Here is a 22,845-nt window from a genome sequence, read left to right on the forward strand (position 1 = left end):
CTCTCAAAGTGTAGTTTTAACTCACTGTGAGTTAAATGTCATTCAGAGTTGGGGTTAATGAAAAGTGTTAGTCAAGCCTGTGGAAATTAACTCAGGAGAAGTGTTGTTTTGCATCTCTTTATAGTTAATTTGCCTGGCCCCTTCATAGAACCTGTGCAATTTCTATCAGACTGTCACTGTCAGAGAGAAACAAGAGGAAAAATTAATTTTCTAAAAAAAAATGCATCAGGTTTCTTTGAATCATCCTGTTCACATTGAATTTATGTCATTTTTAATGGATTCACTTTTTTATGATTAAAATTAACACAACTTTAAGAGTGAAAATTAAGTAAAATGAGTGTTATTTTTGTTACTTTCATGGTGTTAATTTAACTCTGTTTGAGTTAAAGGAGAAACTCTGACAGTGTAAATAATAAATCCATATGGGCTAATTTAACCCAGGTCGGTGAGATTATGAAGGGCAGCTGTGGCTCAGTTGGTAGAGCGGGTCGTCCAATGACCAGAAGGTTCGAATCCTGGCTCCAACTGTCCACATGTCGAAGTGTCCTTGGGCAAGACACTGATGTCACTGTATGAGTGTGTGTGAACGTGAGGAATTGTAAAGCACTTCGGATACCATGAAGGTATAGAAAATGCGCTATATAAGTTCAGTCCATTTATGAACTCTTGTGAGTGTTGGTGGTTAACCCTTTCATGTATGAATTACGAGAACCTTAGTTGAGTTTTTTTTTTTATGTTTTTATTCCTCCTTAGGCATGAAAAAAACAATGAGATTGAGTTTTTCTTCATAGATTTACAAAAATGTCCACTCAGCTACACCATGAATTTTATTCTTGAGGCAAAGAAACATGTATTTAAAACCCAATATCATCAAGTGATATGAAAACAGTGAAATGAAACCATGTTTAATGCAGCTAATCTGATGTTTTGTCACATTTTAATGTATTCTAATACTAGTTTTACTCACTTCATGGAGATAATATGCAAAAAATAACAGTTAACAATTGATTTCCACTCAAGAACCAATCAAGAACAGCAAAGTTACAGTAATGGTATGAATTGCAGTTTATGAGATGATGCATAAGTGTCCACTGTGTTGGTTGATATGGAACTAAAACAACAAAACCCATGAATATACAAGAGAACAGCTGTCGAATAGCTGTCCACTGGAGTGACCACTATGCATGAAAGGGTTAAATCAGTCAGTGTTAAGTTAAAAAGGCAACTCTGGCATAGTGTTAAATAATTAACTCCAATGAAAATGTTAATTTAACTCGTAAAGTGTGGACCTATATAAACTCTGAAAAATAGTTAAAATCAACTCTGTGGGAGTTGATTCAACTCTCCAATTTTGGCTGTGTGGATGAAGGTGGAACAGGCGGTCAGTTGTCGTAGGTTGATCTGAAGAGGTGAGATTTGAGTTGGCTTTTGAATGAGGTGAGTGTGTCAGAGTTCCAGATGTGAAGGGGCAGGGAGTTCCACAGGGTTGGGATAGCGATGGCAAAAGATCTATCATCCAGGGTACGGAATTTAGTCTTGGTAACCATTTATGAGTATTTCCCTAAAATTGCTCGCCATAGTTTGCTTCAACACATGCACATGGTACTAATGTCAGGAATGATGTTCAAAGGGATAATGTGGATGTGGACAGGTGTCTGGAACAGCACTTATGTTGGTCTGATGTTCTAAAAGTGATGTTCTAATGTTCTTAAATACATGTTCCTTTCATTTTACATGTGTTTTTCTTATATATATTTTTATTACCTCTTGGATTTATTTATTTTTTGCCACTTACAGGTAAAGAAACAAATATGGTAACTTCAGTGACCTTGATTTTCTACACAACAATAAAACATTTAGGAAAATTTCACAAAAGTAATAAAGCACTGGTGTCAAACATATGGCCAGGGGGCCAACACCGACCCGCCAAAGGTTCCAATCCGGCCCGTGGGATGGATTTGCAAAGTGCAAGTTAGAGCATCAAACTCAAAAATAATATCTTAATAACCTATAAATAATGACAACACCAATTTTTTCTTTGATTTAGTGCAAAAAACATTAAATTATGAAAATGTTTACATTAACAAACTATCCTTTAACAATAACATGTGAATAACTTGAATAAAATGAAGAACTGAAGAAAATTAAGTGCAATTTTAACAGTTTTCTGCCTGTTACTAAATGTTTTCTGCATATGTATAAATGATAAGCCGGGGCATAATATTGATAAAAATTGTACTTATATTTCTTAACAAATTCCATTTTTTTCAGGTTATTCACATCCTTTTTGTTTGGATAGTTTGTAAATGTAAATATTGGCATAATTGAATGTAATTTTTTGCGCTAAAACAATTTGGAGTTGACTTTATTTATTGGCTATCATGCTATTATTTTACTGGTCCGGCCCACTTCAGATTAAATTGGGCTGAATGTGGCCCCCAGAAGAAAATAAGTTTGACCCCCTGTAATAAAGTCTTGTTAGGTCCTCCAATAACACACTGAAGTTGAAATGTAGAATTTCAGAGTATTTCTATGAGTGCCCTATAAAGGGTTAAATTGAGCTTATTATTTTATAAATACTGTACAAGGACTCAAATAGACACTGAGTATTTCACTTGAAGGTAATCTTCAACCCACTGTCTGTTTTTTTCAGAGTTCTAAATGTGTTTTTATTGCATGCAAAAATTAACTTTGGTTTTCTCCACAGCAGTTCATTGATTTCATGAATGCAACACGCTATTGTTTTTTTTAATTCATAGCATAAGGGGGGGGGGGGGGGGGGTGATGGTGTTATATTCATTCTAGTTTTCTCAGGGGTTTTCTCTGGCTTTTCTTTTCTATGGGAAACTGGTCCAAATGGCTCTTTGAGTGTTTTACGGTTGCCAACCCCTGACATAAACCAAGTGTGTCCGTCCACTCTCATTGATCCAACTCCATGGGTTTTTATTAGTGAACCAATGTTGTAGAAGATGATGGTGTTTCCACGTTCACTACAGAGCCTCTGAACGTCCAAATGGATCATATCTGACGACCATGAAAAGATGACAAACTGTATTTTACACCAATTATTTACATGAATTGATAGGATTAGTGCACAGGTGTCAAACATGCGGCCCGGGGGCCAAATCCGGCCCACCAAAAGATCCAGTCCGGCCCTTGGGATGAATTTGTGAAATGCAGAAATTCCACTAAGATATTAACAATCCTTCTAGTTCAGGTTCCACATTCAGACTAATTCAATCTCAAGTGGGCAGGACCAGTAAAATACTATCATAATAACATAGAAATAATGACAATTCCATTTTTTTCTCTTTGTAAATGTAAATATTTTCATGTATTTACACAAAAACAAAGTATAATTTCACAAAAAATGTGAATAACCTGAACAAATTTGAACAATTTGAAATGTCTTAAGAGAAATAAGTGCAATTTTAACAATATTCTGCCTGTTATTAAATGTTTTGTGTGTTTGTAGATCCACTGTGATCTGTAAGTTATAATGTACATGTGTAAATGATAAACTGAGGCAGAATATTGTTAAAATTACACTTATTTTTTCAGTTTGTTCATGTTATTTACATCTTTTGAAAGGACAGTTTGTAGATGTAAACCTTTTCATCATGTAAATTTACTTTTTTCTGCTCTAAAACAGAGAAAAGTTTGGAGTTGACATTTTTTGTATATTATTATGTTATTATTTTACTGGTTCGGCCCACTGCAGATCTAATTTAGCTGAATGTGGCCCCTGAACTACACTGAACAAAAATATAAATGCACCACTTTTGTTTTTGCTCCCATTTTTCATGAGCTGAACTCAAAGATCTAAAACTTTTTCTATGTACACAAAAGGTCTATTTCTCTCAAATATTGTTCATAAATTTGTCTAAATCTGTGTTAGTGAGCACTTCTCCTTTGTCCTTTGCTGAGATAATCCATCCACCTCACAGGTGTGGCATATCAAGGTGCTGATTAGACAGCAGGATTATTGCACAGGTGTGATTTAGGCTGGCCACAATAAAAGGCCACTCTAAAATGTGCACTTTTACTGTATTGGGTGGTCCAGGGGGGTCAGAAAACCAGTCAGTATTTGGTGTGACCACCATTTTCCTCGCACAGTCTTCTTCATGAATTCTCTGAAACAGCTTTGGAGATGGCTTATGGTAGAGAAATGAACATTCAATTCACAGGCAAAAGCTCTGGTGGAGATTCCTGAAGTCAGTATGACCATTGCATATTCCCTCAAAACTTGTGACATCTGTGGTATTGTGCTGTGTGATAAAACTACACATTTTTGAGTGGCCTTTTATTGTGGCCAGCCTAAGGCACACCTGTGCAAAAATCCTGCTGTCTAATCAGCATCTTGATATGCCACAGCTGTGAGGTGGATGGATTATCTCAGCAAAGAAGAAGTGTTCACTAACAAATTTAGACAGATTTGTGAACAATATTTGAGAGAAATAAACCTTGTGTGTACACAGAAAAAGTTTTAGATCTTTGAGTTCTGCTCATGAAAAATAGGGGCAAAAACAAAAGTGGTGCGTTTATATTTTTGTTCAGTGTATGATGAGTTTGACACCCCTGGATTAGTGGATCAACAGGTATTAAACAGTTTAGATCATTAGATGCTTTTGCTCTCCAGTGGATGTTTGGGTTTTTATGGGTTAAAGTGCTGTAGGAGACACACACACTTCCAATCCAATGAAGCAGAAGTGGACGGTGGATGACATCAGCGGTTGCTGGGGCAGTCAGAATAATGCCAGCAGTCGGTCATGGTGTCCAGAGACCAGCACTGGTGTTATTGAGATTGTCTCAGCTGTATCTGCTTCCTGTTAAAATCTTCAGACTGAGGCTGAAGCTGCAGCGATACCCACAGTACTTCAGGTGGACTCATTAGCACACATTAACACCACTTTACACTTTAGCAGACCTTTAGAATAACATACAAAGAATATACCAGTTTCTGTTATTAACCCTTTCATGCATAGTAGTCACTACAGTGGACATCTATTCTACTGCTGTTCTCTTATACAGGGTGTCCCATAAGTCTCCATACAAAGGAAAAATAAACGTTTCTTGACATAAACCATTTTTATTTATATAATATGCTCTATATGACTGCCATTTTGTCGGGAACACATTTCAATGCGTGTCCTCCACTGCTGAAGAACTATAAAGAAGAAATATAAAGAAATACATGTTAGAACCATATGTATTATGTCTCCTGTGTATGGAGACTTATGGGACACCCTGTACATTCATGAGTTTTGTTGGTTTAGTTGCATATCAGCCAACCATTGGACACTTATGCACCATCCCACACACTGCAATTGAAAACATTACTGTAACTTTGCTGTTCTTGATAAACCCGATCTAACATGTTCAAGTGTAAATCAGTTCCTTGTTATTGTTATTAGACGGTAATTACAAAAAAAGTGTTTTTCTTTTTTTGGCATATTATGTCCATGAAGTGAGACATGACTAGACACAAAGTTAAGGATATTTCTTTTTTTTTTTTTTTTTTTTTTTTGGGGGGGGGGGGGGGGGGGACCATTTTTTGTGTCATTTTTGCCATTTGTACATAAAACTACAGGGGTTGGACAAAATAATGGAAACACCTTAAAGAATCAACAAAATATAATTTAATATGGTGTAGGTCCGCCTTTTGCGGCAATTACAGCCTCAATTCTCTGAGGTATTGATTCATACAACTTGTGAATTGTTTCCAAAGGAATTTTAAGCCATTCTTAAGTTAGAATACCCTCCAACTCTTTTAGAGACGATGGCGGTGGAAATCGACGTCTTACTTGAATCTCTAAAACTGACCATAAATGCTCAATAATGTTGAGGTCTGGGGACTGTGCCGGCCATACGAGATGCTCAACTTCATTAGAATGTTCCTCATGCCATTCTTTAACAATTCTAGCTGTATGGATTGGGGCATTATCATCTTGAGGTGAAGGTGTTTCCATTATTTTGTCCAACCCCTGTATGTCTGGTCATTTAAAAAAATGTGTTTCAATTCAATTCACACGCAAAAAAGTAAAAAGCGTTGTGCAAAGATCCCAACTGAAAAAATATCCCAAAAATTAAAAATATCCATAACTTTTTGTTTGTAGTGTATGTTAAAATGTGAGAAAACATCAAATCAGCAGCATTTAATGTTTTTATTTCATAGTTTTCACACAGTATATCAGTAAATACATGTTTCTTTACTTCAAAAATTAAACACATGGTGTCCGGCTTGGTGGACATTTTTGCAACTCAAAAACTCACTGAAAAATAGCTTCATAAAAAAAAAAAAATAATAATAATAATCACATCGTTTTTTTTAATTCCCAAAGAGGAATAAAGAAAAAAAATCTTGATTAATGTTCTCATAATTCATGCATGAAAGGGTTAAACACACCTGAGGAATTGCCTACACTTTTAAAGGTTTTTATCATTTCCTTAGCCTCAAAGTATAATTACTAGGGATGCACCGATACCGATAACAGTATCAGGTATCGGGTCCGATACTCAGCGTGTGTTCTTGTCGTATTGGCAAAAGTACTCTGATACAACTGCACCAATATCAACATTAGTATCCATATTATGCCCCGTTTCCACTGTATGGTATCGGCTCGACTCGGCTGGGCCTTTTTGCATTTCCATTATGAAAAAGGACCTGGAATCTGGTAGCCGGTACTACTTTTTTGGTATCACCTCCGCCGAAGTTCCACGACTGGGGACCAGATACCAAACCGTGATGTGTAAACACTGCAGATCACTGATTGGTCACACAGTTTTCTCTGTGACCGGCTGTTTTACAAAAAACAGATGCGGAAGTGGACAGTAAATATAGCGGTACATTAATCCACATGATAACAGCCCAAAACTACACCATAGTCGGTCGAGGAGATTCAGTCTTTGGTGGCCGACGTAAAAATTCAGACGAGACAACACGCATCGAGTGAGTTTTCAGCAACTCTCTGAACAGACGACACAGAAATAACGTACTGCATTGCTATGACGACCAGGTTCTGTAAAGTCAGTAGTATCTTGTAATGGAAACGGTCTCCAGGAATACTGAGTCAAGCCGAGCCGAGCCAAGCTGGTTGCACGTAGTGGAAATGCAGCATTAGTGTTACCTCTGTCATCCCCATGTTTGTTATTATTGACTTTCTTCTTCTTCTTCTCCTCAAAAAACTTTACTCTTCTTCGTGGTATTTGTCCAGTTTGGTTAATTAAGAGCAGCGCCCCCTGGTGGATTGGTTGAGAAATGCTCATTCCAACTCATTAAATGTCAGGAGCAGCACTTTGTTCCAGTCAGACTAATGACAACGACAATAAAACACATTTACAAAAGGAACTAAGAACTGTAATGGGATCATTAAGTACTCATATCGGTACTTGGTATCAGCAAGTACTCAAATGTAAGTACTTGTACTTGTAAAAAGTGGTATCGGTGCATCCCTAATAATTACCAAAGTCATATTTTTGGCCAAATTGTGATATTTGCATAGAATTAATCAGCAGTGTTAGACGAGTATAATTATGCAGATGTCACAGTTTGGCCAAAAGTATGACTTAGGCAATGATGCTGTGAGGCTAACGATTTTCTTTAACAGTAAGTCAGTATATGTTTTAGTAAGATGCTGCACCAATAAGGCTTTGTTCTACTGACCGCCTGATATTTTCCAAGTTTATTTGGACAAGTTTATTTGGATAATTACAAGTTTATTTGGATACGTTTGGACAAGTTTATTTGGATAATTACCAAAGTCATATTTTTGGCCAAATTGTGATTTGATGAAATTCTTTATTGAGTCATCACATAATAACCAGTGTCAACAACAACACTTCAAACATTATAAACTTTACCAACAGGTTGATGACTGAAAAGGCACAGGCAGAAGCAAAATGCTTATATTAATGCCTGCCCTACATAACAAATTCAACTACTCAGCATCCAATATAGGAAAAAGAAAAAAAAAAAAAAGAAAACAAAAAAAAACAATGTATCCAAGCAACCAAACAAGCGAAACATAAAAAGGTGAAAATAAACCAGAGAAATAGAAAACTTAACCACCAAATTAATGGTAATTTAATGTAGAATCAAAAATAAATAATTTACCTTTTCTTATTATATCTTAACAATTGTATCCTTCAAAAATTGCCTTACGTACCATTTTTTTAAATATCAAAAATGGGCTACACATTCTTAAATCCATGCTGGCCTCATTCCATAGTTTAACTCCAACAACAGATGTACATCTTCTTTTTGTCTCTTTTTTAGCTTTTTGTACAACAAATTTACAAACATCTCACAAATCATATTTAGACTCATGTGTTGAGAAGAACCTTTGTACACAGATAGGGAGTCACTTTAATTTGGCTTTATACATTATTTGCATTATTTTATACTAAACCAAATCATTAAATTTCATAATATGGGATTTCATAAAAAATTCATTAGTATGTTCATAGTAACCGGCCTTATTAATAATACGTATGGCTCGTTTTTGTAGGAGGACTCTAGTATTTACAGTTGTTTTATATGTCGAGCCCCACACTCCCACACAATATGACATATAAGGATGTATAAGTGAACACTAAATTATATGTAGTGCCTTATGATTGAGTATATTTCTGGACCTATACAAGATTGCCATTGATTTTGCAATCTTTCCTTTTATATATCTAATATGTGGTTTCCATGTTAATTTGTGATCAATAACAACCTTTAAAAATTTCATATCAAACAATCTTTCACTTTCAGCATCGCATATTTTTAATGTAATATTCCCATCAATTTCTTTATGATTCCCAAAAATCCTAAATTTATTATTTTTTTTAATGTTAAGTGACAATCTATTGACATCAAACCAAGTTTTAAGAATTTCTAAATCCCTTTCAACCATGGACAAAAGTTCCTTTAGATTTTTCCCAGAACAGTACATATTTGTATCATCCGCAAAAATAATCAATTTTAATGATTCAGTGACATTACAAATATCATTAATAAAGAGCAGAAAAAGTTTTGGACCAATCACCGACCCTTGGAGTATGCCACAGGTGACCTTCCTGTATTGTGACATAGTATTGTTAATTTGTACATATCTGCATTGAATTACGGTAGTCAGCAGTGTTTGGAGAGTACAGTTACGCAGATGTCATAATTTGGCCAAAAGTATGATTTAGGCAATTATGCTATGAGGCTAACGATTTTCTTTAACAGTAAGTCAGTACATGTTTTAGTAAGATGCTGCACCAAAAAGGCTTTGTTATACTGACCGCCTGATATTTTACTAAGTTTATTTTGAGAAAACCTTTAGAAAACTTTTGTTCAGTCAGAGGAGATAAGACTTGGCTGGTGCTTCTACAGAATTTGATCAGAGAGGGGGAATACAAATAAATAAAATAATCTCCTAGCAAGTGTTTATAAAACAATCAATCCAATGTGTTAAAGCTGCAGTGCATCATGGGCAAAAATTCCATAATGACTATTCTAGTGGTATAAGAGAACATGAGACATATATTTTTTTAAAGACTTTATTTTTCAGTTTTTAAATATGCATCTACATCAACAAATACAAATAAACTAGTCCAAGGCAGAACAACACACACAAACCCAAAGGCTCAGAGAGAAGGAAAAATAAATGAACAAAATAAAAGAAAAAGAAAAGGGGGCACACAGTTTGACTGATTTTTATCATGTAAAAAGAAAAAAAAAAATAAATAAAGATGACATAATGGTTGCGTTAATAGTCTTTTATCTGTAAGCAGTTAAATGATACGATGGTCACTGCAAAGATGTGGACAGAAATGAAAAAAGGGAAGGAATGAAGAAGTCTACTGGAAGGGGATGCCTTGAAAAAAGTTTACAAAAGGCTTAGAAAATTAGAAAGTTAGAAAATGAGACTTCTGTATCTATTCTTACAGACAGACCATCATACAGACTTTAATCACAGACATTTTCAGTCTAGTGGGGGCGGGGTTAAATATGTGACTGACAGCAGACTTTACAACCAGATGTGACATATGTGTGATTCTACTGCCTGGAATAGTGGCTTTACCCTACTTCTATTCTATGCACCTGAATGCATCTATACCCAGTTGGTTATAATTATTATTATTATTATTATTATTATTATGTAAGTGTGAATGTGTGAGGGAATGAATAATGGATCCAATGCTTTGAGTATGTGTTAATAGAAAAGCTCTATAGAAATCCAATCCACTATTATTATTATTATTATTATTATTATTATTATTATTATTATTATTATTATTATTATGTAAGTGTGAATGTGTGAGTGAATGAATAATGGATCCAATGCTTTGAGTATGTGTTAATAGAAAAGCTCTGTAGAAATCCAATCCACTATTATTATTATTATTATTATTATTATTATTATTATTATTATTATTATTATTATTATTATTATGTAAGTGTGAATGTGTGAGTGAATGAATAATGGATCCAATGCTTTGAGTATGTGTTAATAGAAAAGCACTATAGAAATCCATTCCACTATTATTATTATTATTATTATTATTATTATTATTATTATGTAAGTGTGAATGTGTGAGTGAATGAATAATGGATCCAATGCTTTGAGTATGTATTAATAGAAAAGCACTATAGAAATCCAATCCACTATTATTATTATTATTATTATTATTATTATTATTATTATTATTATTATTATTATTATTATTATTGTGTAAGTGTGAATGTGTGAGTGAATGAATAATGGATCCAATGCTTTGAGTATGTGTTAATAGAAAAGCACTATAGAAATCCATTCCACTATTATTATTATTATTATTATTATTATTATTATTATTATTATTATTATTATTATTATTATGTAAGTGTGAATGTGTGAGTGAATGAATAATGGATCCAATGCTTTGAGTGTGTGTTAATAGAAAAGCTCTATAGAAATCCCATCCACTATTATTATTATTATTATTATTATTATTATTATTATTATTATTATTATTATTATTATTATTATTATTGTGTAAGTGTGAATGTGTGAGTGAATGAATAATGGATCCAATGCTTTGAGTATGTGTTAATAGAAAAGCACTATAGAAATCCATTCCACTATTATTATTATTATTATTATTATTATTATTATTATTATTATTATTATTATTATTATTATGTAAGTGTGAATGTGTGAGTGAATGAATAATGGATCCAATGCTTTGAGTATGTATTAATAGAAAAGCACTATAGAAATCCAATCCACTATTATTATTATTATTATTATTATTATTATTATTATTATTATTATTATTATTATTATTATTATCATTATTTAAGGTTTGTGTGAGAGCAGGACTGCTACACTGTCTTTTACTGGCTTTTTCACAGTTAAAATTGTATATTTGATGAATATATAAGTGCATACAGAGTTTTGATTGACTTTTCTCTTCTGGTGTTGAATAGATGATGTGTCTGTGCCTTTTAATTCAGAACTCATGTAACTTACAAAACCCTTTCAGTATTGAATTAGCGAATGTCTGGCTGTTCTTTGTGATGGAGTGAAAGGAGTTTATTGATGGGAGTTGACAGATATTCTCTGTTTCAGGACTGTGAAAATCGACGTGTATGACTGGGATCGAGACGGAAGGTAAAACCATCTATGGACACACACACACAGAGGAAGATGTTTAACAATGATGTCTCTGAAATGTCAGTAGGAAATGAAAGTAACACTTTATCTGTATTCAGTACGTGAAAAGAGCATTAAAGAACAACTGTTTTCAAGTAAGAAAAGAGATTTAACCAGACACAAATTGAAAGATTGTCAGAGTAAATATGGGAAAGATATGTACGGTAGATAAATGTAAAATGAGGCCATTTATCACAGATCAAACACTGGTTTTCATGCCTGTGTGTGTGTGTGTGTGTGTGTGTGTGTGTGTGTGTGTGTGTGTGTTGTTTTTGCCTGCAGCCATGACTTCATTGGCGAGTTCACCACCAGCTACAGAGAACTGTCTCGAGGCCAAAACCAGTTCAATGTGTATGAGGTGAGATATGACCGCAGCGCTGGACCATCATGGGAAACTTGTAAATACTATTTTGGTCTTAATTGTTGGTGCCAGGTGGAAAAAACATAACGTGTGTGCGCTTGAAAACCCTCTGGCCTGACTTATCAGGTGCACTACTGCCCCCAGTGGCCTGACTACGACAGCGTATTAGGGCCACATAAGAAAAAAAAAAAAAAACGCTTGTCACTACGAGAATAAAGTTGTTATTTAACGAGAATAAAGTCGTAGTTAAAAAAGAACTCATTAACGAGAATAAAGTCGTTATTTAACAAGAATAAAGTTGCTAATTAATGCGAATAAAGCCGTTATTTAACGAGAATAAAGTCATTATTTAACGAGAATAAAGTCGTAATTTTAAAAAACTCTTATTTAACGAGAATAAAGTCGTTATTTACTGAGAATAAAGTTGTAGTTTTAAAAAACTCTATTTAACGAGAATAAAGTCGTTATTTAATGAGAATAAAGTCATTATTTAATGAGAATAAAGTCGTTATTTAACAAGAAAAAACTCATCATATTTCAAGAATAAAGTCATAATAGAAGTTGTAGAGAAGTTGTACCTACTCATCGATGTAGAACTTGGAACATTTAGTGCAGTTCTCCTTTCATTTGGGGGTTAGACACAAAGGCCAAATACTGAGACCACCCCCCATCAACACATTAGTATAAGGACTTTGAAGAGAGTTTGCACACGTTTGGGTTTGTTGTAAGAACTGATTTGTAGTATATTGCCTCTTTTATGCAGGAGAAACTGATGAAGTGTTCAGCTGTAGGACTATCAGTGGAAACACCAGAGAACTAAACAGAGAGGGTCTGGTGTTTCTGAACAAACTGTGGGGATTCCACTGTGAGTTTCAGAGTCCAACAGAAGGGAAAGTTGCTGCTTCACTTGTTGCCTTCGGTGTAAAACCGGGAACTCTGTCGAATTTTCAAAATATTACGAGTTTAATCTCATAAGAGTACGACTTTATTCTTGTTAAATAATGACTTTATTCTTGTTAATCAACGGCTTTATTCTCGTTAATTAATGACTTTATTCTCGTTAAATTAGTTTTTTAAAACAGCAACTTTATTCGCATTAATTAACAACTTTATTCTCGTTAATTAACGACTTTATTCTCATTAAATAATGACTTTATTGTTGTAGTGACAAGCGTTTTTTTTTTTCTTATGTGGCCCTAATACGCCGTCGTACCTGACATATCAGTGCATGGCAAAGTTTTTGGACAGACGGACAAATGGGCGGACAGACGACCAACTGATGACAATACCCTGCGGCCAGTGTGGTCAAGGGTAAAAAAACCCACCATGTCTAAAATGGGTGCAACAAAGTGATGACACAGGTGTTTGAAGAATGAAAAGCTGCACCAGAACTAAAGCCTGCAGTGTTCAGAGTGCATAATTTTAGTCTTTAAAGTAAGCGGTAGGTTGGACTGAATGAAAAGGAAGAATTGAAGTAAACCTGCTGGGTGAAAACTTTTCACACCAAATACAACAAATGCACTGGGCTGTTTGAAAAGATTTCAGTCGTTCTTTTTATTCATTAAACGTTTTTGAAAAATTGGCTTTTTTTTGTGATTTATTTTTACACTTTCTATTTTTACATATACTGTATTTTATATCCAAATTAAACTTTCTCACTCTAAAATGTCCTATGATCTATATATATTAGGGCCATTGGTAATATTCCTATCACACCAATTGGAATAAATTTACATTTGTTGCAGATATATTGGTATAAAATGTACTATGTTAAACATGCTAACATGTCTTTATTGGAGTTTAATCCACAGTAGTTGGTGTTTGAGTTATGGGTCAGTCTGTAGTTTGTAGTCCACAGCCCACAGGTCACCAAAATGATTAAAATTATGGCTGTGGGAACAATATTTGCATATATTACACTATATTACATAACAGTGATCTATGTAATAATTGTTAAGACAATAATCTGAATCAATAAGATTCATTGTCACTATTGGTTCAATATCCATGAACCACAAATAATGAAAAGGCACTTTTAGCCTTTTATTTATGTGAGTAGTACAGATAAATATCATATTACCCCTACATTTTGCCTATTTTGAATAACTACCAGTCAACTAGTCTTCCAAGTTAATCAACCAAATGTGTGATCCAACACATATCAGTGACTAATGGATTAGTGCCCCTACAGGCAGCAGGATGAACTGCATAAAATACCAAAGATAACATTACTACATAAAGAAGTACTGGTGAGTTCAAAGCTGTGAGAATGCAATGGTTAAGAAGTGTTGGTATAAAAACTTGTTCAGTGCTAAAAATAGAATGGCATGTGTCAAACATCACCATGATTTTGGTAAGAAACTTTAGGATTTAGTTTAGGCACAAAATAATTGGTTATAGTTAGAGAAAGACCTCAGTAAAGGTTACCATAAAAGCATGTTGTTAAAATAAGAGAAGAAACAAATATTAGTTTAAAAGTGACATTTTTCCAACACAAACAGAATGTGAATGTCACTCAACAGGACATAAATATGGCTCATAATACACAGATTTAGGTACTAAAGTAACTTGTATAGAATTAGGAAAAGATAATAATTTGGCCTTAATAGACAACTGACCTGACAACTATTACCACAGTTAGAATCACTTGGTTTTTGTTCAGTTTAGGTACGAAAACAACTTTAGTGTAGATGGATGGATGGATAGATGGATGGATGGATGGATGGATGGATGGATGGATGGATGGATGGATGGAAGAAAGTGAATGGATGGATGGATGGATGGATGGATGGAAGAAAGTGAGTATACGGATGGATGGATGGATGGATGGATGGATGGATGGATGGATGGATGGATGGAAGAAAGTGAATATATGGATGGATGGATGGATGAATGGATGGATGGATGGATTGGCGGGTATACGGACAAATGGATGGATGGATGGATGGATGGATGGAAGAAAGTGAATATACGGATGGATGGATGGATGATGGATAGATGGATGATGGATGGATGGAAGAAAGTGAATAGATGGATGGATTGGCGGGTATACGGACAAATGGATGGATGGATGGATGGATGGATGGATGGATTGGCGGGTATACGGACAAATGGATGGATGGATGGATGGATGGATGGATGGAAGAAAGTGAATGGATGGATGGACAGATGGACAGATGAACAGATGCATGGATGGATGATGGCTGGACAGATAGATGAATGGATGGACAGATAGATGGACAGACTGACAGATGGATGATGGCTACTCCTCCCTCTCCTCTTCCCTCTATCATTCACCATTAGCTCAGTTTGCGTGGACAGACCTCCACTATTCTCAGGAACCTGCTGCATTATTCATGTTCATTCTTCTAAACCATTCTAATGTATAAAGTGGTTTTTACAAGTGTCCTCTCAATCACAAAGACCCTTCCCCTCTATTACTGCCAGGTCTTAAATCCTAAGAAGAAAGGCAAAAAGAAGAAATACATTAATTCTGGAACGGTGAGTACTGCCACGTCCCCTCTGGTGGTTTGATGCTATTTATTACATAATAAAGGTATCATCACCTCTTACATCTGCTTCTCTTTTACCACCTGTTTGTCTTTTTGCTTTCTTGTCTGCCTTCCCCCCCCTCCCTCCTTTTCTGTTTATCGCTCCATATGTGTGTTGTTGTTGTTGTGTATATGTGTGTGTGTTTGCCAGGTAACTCTGCTGTCCTTCAAAGTAGAGTCAGAGTACACCTTTGTGGATTTCATCCGAGGAGGGTGAGTGGAATAATAATTATGTCGCTCTCACGGTGTGTGTGTTTTTGTGTGTTTTTGTGTGTGTTATCTGAAGATACTAGATTGAGTTAAGCCCCTTTTGTGAGTATCAAACTAAATCGTTATTTTCTCTGTAGGGGTGAAGTTTTTTCGGGAAGTTTTTTGTTTGATAAATGGTGTTTGTAAATAGCTAACATATTCAGTTCATTCACTTTTAATTAGGGCTTTCATTTGTTCTACCTAATTAGACCTTCAAGATGGTGTCCTGCCATATTAATTAGTCACTGAAGCAGTAAACACAACCAGATTACTTCAGTTTATTGTGTGTGTGTCAGAGGCGGTGTGTTGCATTTATATTCAGGTACGTGAAGCGGCTTGTTCTTCTCTTTTCCATATTTGTTTCTTGTTTTCTTTGAAACAGAACGCAGCTGAACTTCACTGTGGCCATCGACTTCACTGCGTCCAATGGTAAACACATACTGCATGTTGTGTAGCCTGGACATGACACCCTGTTGAGCTGCATTATGTAATAAATTCCCATTATGTAATAAAAGTTCAAAATGTAATAAGGATGTCACGTCATCTTGTAATAAAGCCGCATTATGTAATAAACTGACGCATTTTGTAATAAACTACCTCAATGCATTATGTAGTAAATTTTTTCGCATTAAAATTTACTACATAATGCATTGAGGTAGTTTATTAAAAAATGCATCAGTTTATTACATAATCCATCCATCCATCCATTCACTTTACAATTACAATTTGAGAAATTTATTACAAAATGCACTTGACACATTTTTATTTTAAAAAAATGTAATAACATGGTTCATTATGTAATAACAATCCAAATGAATATCATTTCAGAGCAATTTAGAAGAAATTAGTCACAGGAGCTACAGGTAATGGAATCAGAACTTTAACCACAACAACTTTAAAGATTAATTTAGCACATTACATTTTCCTGAAAATAAAAATGTGTCAAGTGCGTTTTGTAATACATTTCTCAAATTGTAATAACTTACTACATAATGCGAAAAAATTTACTACATAATGCATTGAGGTAGTTTATTACAAAATGCATCAGTTTATTACATAATCCATCCATCCATCCATCCATTCACTTTACAATTACAATTTGAGAAATTTATTACAAAATGCACTTGACACATTTTTATTAATAAAAAAAAAAAGTAATAACATGGTTCATTATGTAATAACAATCAAGCCACATTATGTAATAAATTCCCATTATGTAATAAAAGTTCAAAATGTAATAAGAATGTCACGTCATCTTGTAATAAAGCCGCATTATGTCATAAACTGATGCATTTTGTAATAAACTACGTCAACGCATTATATAGTAAATTTTTTCACATTATGTAGTAAGTTATTACAGTTTGAGAAGTTTATTACAAAATGCACTTGACACATTTTTATTTAAAAAAAGAAATGCAATAACATGGTTCATTATGTAATAACAATCCAAATTAATATAATTTCAGAACAATTTAGAAGAAATTAGTCACAGGAGCTACAGGTAATGGAATCAGAGCTTTAACCACAACAACTTTAAAGATTAATTTAGCACATTATATTTTCCTGAAAATAAAAATGTGTCAAGTGCGTTTTGTAATAAACTTCTCAAATTGTAATTGTAAAGTGAATGGATGGATGGATGGATGAATGGATGGATGGATGGATGGATGAAGCAAGTGAATGTATGTATACATGGATGGATGGATGGATGGATGGATGGATGGATGGATGGAAGAAAGTAAATGGATGGATGGATGGATGGATGGATGGAAGAAAGTAAATGTATGGATGGATGGATGGATGGGCAGGTATATGGACAAACAGATGGATGGATGGATGGATGGATGGATGGATGGATGGATGGATGGATGGATGGCTGGATGGATGGAAGAAAGTAAATGTATGGATGGATGGGTGGATGGATGGATGGATGGATGGATGGACGGGTATATGGACAAACGGATGGATGGATGGATGGATGGATGGATGGATGGATGGATGGATGGACGGACGGACGAATGGACGGATGGATGGATGGGTGGGCAGGTATATGGACAAACAGATGGATGGATGGATGGATGGATGGATGGAAGAAAGTAAATGTATGGATGGATGGGTGGATGGATGGATGGATGGTTGGATGGAGGGATGGATGGACGGGTATATGGACAAACGGATGGATGGATGGATGGATGGATGGATGGATGGATGGATGGATGGACGGATGGGTGGGCAGGTATATGGACAAACAGATGGATGGATGGATGGAAGAAAGTAAATGTATGGATGGATGGGTGGATGGATGGATGGATGGACGGGTATATGGACAAACGGATGGATGGATGGATTATGTAATAAACTGATGCATTTTGTAATACACTACGCATTATGTAGTAAATTTTTTCGCATTATGTAGTAAGTTATTACAATTTGAGAAATGTATTACAAAATGCACTTGACACATTTTTATTTTCAGGAAAATGGAATGTGCTAAATTAATCTTTAAACTGTGTGGTTAAAGTTCTGATTACATTACCTGTAGCTCCTGTGACTAATTTCTTCTAAATTGCTCTGAAATGATATTAATTTGGATTGTTATTACATAATGAACCATGTTATTATTTTTTTTTTTTTTTAAAAATGTGTCATGTGCATTTTGTAATAAATTTCTCAAATTGTAATAATCTGAAAAAATTTACTACATAATGCGTTGACATAGTTTATTTCAAAATGTGTCAGTTTATTACATAATGTGGCTTTATTACAAGATGATGTGACATTCTTATTACATTTTGAACTTCTGTTACATAATGGCAATTTATTACGTAATGCGGCTCAACACACCTGTAGAAATAATAAGGAAAACATGTAATATGTAACATGAAAAAAAAAAAGAAAAGAAAAAAAAAAAAAAAGAAAAACGTGAAATATAACAGCCCCTCAATGTTTTAATAAGTCAATATAGAAATGTATAAAAGGCAGAATAAAACCTCATAATTAACCCTTTCATGCACAAATTATGAGAACCTTAAGCAAGATTTTTTCATTTCTCTTTAAACATGCTGAAAACAATGTGATTGAAAAATTTCTTATGAAAAAAAAAAAAAAAAAAAAAAAGAATTCTCATGAACCTATTTTTCATGAAGTTGCAAAAATGTCCACTCAGCTGGACACCATGGGTTTAATTTTTGAAGTGAAGAAGCATGTATTTACTGATAAATTGCGTGAAAACTATAACTATTATGCTCAGGGGAGATCTACACAATGTTACCAATTGATTGATTGATTGACGTATTTATTTCAAACATGAATGTCACACAGAAGAAAATAAATAAACAAAACACTTAAACATACGACGTATAATACATATTGGAAAAGGAGTGAGAAGAAGTACAACTTATAAACTCCCACCCTTTCTCCTTATATAATTAATAACCTTCCTCGTCTAATCATATCTACCAATTCATGTCAGAAAAGATATGTAGTGTCTTAAAACTTTCAAAAAGATATGTGTAAAAAACCAAAACAACAAATTCCATGAATATACAAGAGAACAGCTGTAGAATAGCTGTCCACTGTAGTGACCAGTATACATGAAAGGGTTAAGATTCTGTATTTGTCAGTATATAGACATGCACCACACACGGAAACTGACTCTCGGCATGTTGGTGAGTTCCTAAATCTAACATTTCCAGACCAGTGGATTGGAAGGGATGGTCCAATTCCCTGGACAACTTGTTCACCAGATATCACTGCCCTGGATTTGTTTCTGTGGGGTTGTGTTAAAGATGTCATGTATCGAACAAAGATCAACGACCTGAAGTAAAACATCACTGATGTCATTGAAACCAGTGATGAGTCTATGATACAGACAACATGGAAACAAATCCAGTACCGTCTGGATGTGATCATAATAATAACTTGAAAAGCACTTGGAGAGCGCAGACCTCAGTATCAACATTTCCTGAAAATTTCATCAAAATCCTTCCATAACTTTTTGAGTTATCTTGCTAACAGACAAACAAACAAACAAACAAACAAACAAACAAACAAACAAACAAACAAACAGACAGACAGACAAACAAACCCTGATGAAAACACAACTTCGTTGGCAGAGGTAAAAATGGATTAGACTTATATAGCACTTTTCTATGAACACATACTCAAAGCGCATACAGTGGCTCCATTCTTCATTCCCTCACACATCTACACATGCATTTAAGGTGATTATTCATTCATTCATTCATGTTGTAATAATAATAATAATAATAATAATAATAATAATAATAATAATAATAATAATAATAATAATAGTAACAAGAAAAGCACTTGTAGAGCGCAGACCTCCGCCAAGACAGATCTACCCCCCCCCCATGTTTGTTTGTTTGTTTGTTTGCAAGATAACTCAAAAAGTTATGGACGGATTTTCTGAAAATTTTCAGGAAATGTTGACACTGGGACAAGGAAGAAATGATTAAATTTTGGTGGTGATCAGGGGTGGGGGGGCCCACGGGGGGGCCCCACTGATCTGCCTTGGCAGAGGTCTGCACTGTCTTTTCTAGAAAAGCACTCAGAGAGCGCAGACCTCCGCCAAGATAGATCTGCCCCCCCCCCCCCCCCCCCCCCCCCACACACACACACACACACACACACACACACACACAAATTTAATCATTTCTTCCTTGTGCCAGTGTCAACATTTCCTGAAAATTTCATGAAAATCCGTCCGTACCTTTTTGAGTTATCTTGCTAAAAAACAAACAAACAAATTCACAAAACAAAGTGATCACAATACGTCCTGGTGGAGGTAAATAATAATAATAATAATAATAATAATAATAATAATAATAATAATAATAATAATAATAATAATAATAATGGATTACATTTCTATAGTGCTTTTCAAGACACCCAAAGTGCTTTACATTATTGATCCATTATTCATTCCCTCACACATCCTCCCTCTGGTGGTGGTAAACTACATCTGTATCCACAGTTGCCCTGGGGCAGACTGACAGAAGTGTGGCTGCCAATTCACGCCTAAAGCCCCTCCGACCACCACCGAACATTTATACACATTCATGCACCAGTGTGAGTAGCAGCACCGGAGGCAAGGAGGGTGAAGTGTCTTGCCCGAGGACACAACAGCACACTAGGATAGAGTGGGATTCGAACCGTCAACCCGTTATTGGACCCTTTGACCTACCATCTGAGCCATGGCTGCCCTGGCCATGGTTTCATGTAACTAATGCTCCCATATAGAGGTGGATTAAATGAGGCAAAACAACTTCAATATCTACTTTCATTCATTCATTCATTCATTCATTTTCAGAACCTACTTTATCACGGGGGTTGCTGGAGTCTATCCCAGCTATTTATGGGCATGTTGCCAGTTTATCACCGGGCTGACATATAGAGACAAACTCTCACATTCACACCTATGGGCAATTTAGATGAACCAGTTAACTATCAGTGCATGTCTTTGGATGGTGGGAGGAAGGCGGAGTACCAGAGAGAACCCACACAGACATGGGGAGAACATGCAAACCCCATACAGAAAGGTCCCATCCTCATCGACTGGTGTTGGAATCAAACCCAGGACCTTCTTGCTGTTGGGCTGAGTGCTATCCACTGCACCACCATGGGTTTAAAGCAGGGGTGTCAAAGTCATTTTAGTCCAGGGGTCACATTCAGCTAAATTTGATCTGAAGTGGGCCAAACCAGTAAAATAATAATATATTAATAATGTCAACTCCAAACTTTTCTCAATGTTTTACAGTGAAAAAAGTAAAATTACATTATGAAAATGTTTACATCTACAAACTATCCTTTCAAACAATATGAATAACATGAACAAACTGAAAAAAAGTTTGTAATTTTGACACTATTGTGCATTAGTTTATCATTTCCACATGCACATTATAACTTACAGATCACAGTGGATCTACAAACACACACAATATTTAGTAACACGTGGAATATTCTTAAAATTGCATGTACTTCTCTTAAGACATTTCAGGTTGTTCATATTTGTTCAGGTTATTCAGATTTTTTGCAAAATTATACTTAGTTTTAGTCTAATTACATGAAAATATTTACATTTACAAAGACAAAAATTTGGAGTTGTGAGTATTTTAAGGTTATTATGAGATTGAATTGTTCTGAATGTGGAACCTGAACTAAAATGATTGTTAATATCTTAGTGTAATTTTTGCATTTCTCAAATTCATCCCAGGGGCTGCCCATCTACTTTTCATTACCTCCGCCAAGGAGGTGATGTTTTTGTTGGTGTTGGTCTGTCTGTCTGTCTGTCTGTGTGCAAGATAACTCAAAAAGTTATGGACGGATTTGGATGAAAATTTCAGGAAATGCTGATACTGGCACAAGGAACAAATGATTAAATTTTGGTGGTGATCGGGGGTGAGGGGGTGGGGTGGGGGTCACTGATCTGCATTGGCGGAGGTCTGCCCTCTACGAGTGCTTTTCTAGAAAAGAGAGCGCAGACCCCAAAATTGAATCATTTGTTCCTTGTGCCAGTATCAACATTTCCTGAAATTTTCATCCAAATCCGTCCATAACTTTTTGAGTTACCTTGCACACGGAAAGACAGACAAACAGACAGACAGGCAAACATCGGAGGGCGGGGGGCACTGATCTGCCTTGGCGGAGGTCTGCGCTCTCTGAGTGCTTTTCTAGTTACCTCCGCCAAGGAGGTTATGTTTTTGCCAGGGTTTGTTTGTTTGTTTGTTTGTCTGTCTGTTTGTTTGTCTGTCCATTAGTGTGCAACATAACTCAAAAAGTTATGGACAGATTTGGATGAAATTTTCAGGGTTTGTTGGAAATGGGATAAGGAAGAAATGATTAAATTTTGGTGGTGATCGGGGGTGGGGGGGCCCACGGGGGGGGGCACTGATCGTTAGTGTGCAACATAACTCAAAAAGTTATGGACAGATTTGGATGAAATTTTCAGGGTTTGTTGGAAATGATATAAGGAAGAAATGATTAAATTTTGGTG

The 22,845-nt window shown here is 35.2% G+C and overlaps 1 protein-coding gene across 1 annotated transcript in view; it reads left to right on the forward strand.

The window, feature by feature from the left end:
* LOC115423108 (copine-9-like) overlaps window positions 1-22,845 on the forward strand; it is a 275,059-nt gene that overhangs the window by 217,448 nt on the left and 34,766 nt on the right. Inside the window, exons 10-14 of the mRNA XM_030139830.1 lie at window positions 11,586-11,627; window positions 11,952-12,027; window positions 15,478-15,531; window positions 15,733-15,794; window positions 16,213-16,259. Coding sequence (XP_029995690.1) covers window positions 11,586-11,627; window positions 11,952-12,027; window positions 15,478-15,531; window positions 15,733-15,794; window positions 16,213-16,259 — 281 coding nt within the window. The remainder of the gene's footprint in view (window positions 1-11,585; window positions 11,628-11,951; window positions 12,028-15,477; window positions 15,532-15,732; window positions 15,795-16,212; window positions 16,260-22,845) is intronic.

Source organism: Sphaeramia orbicularis, chromosome 7, assembly GCF_902148855.1.
Source record: "Sphaeramia orbicularis chromosome 7, fSphaOr1.1, whole genome shotgun sequence".
NCBI classification, from domain to species: domain Eukaryota; kingdom Metazoa; phylum Chordata; class Actinopteri; order Kurtiformes; family Apogonidae; genus Sphaeramia; species Sphaeramia orbicularis.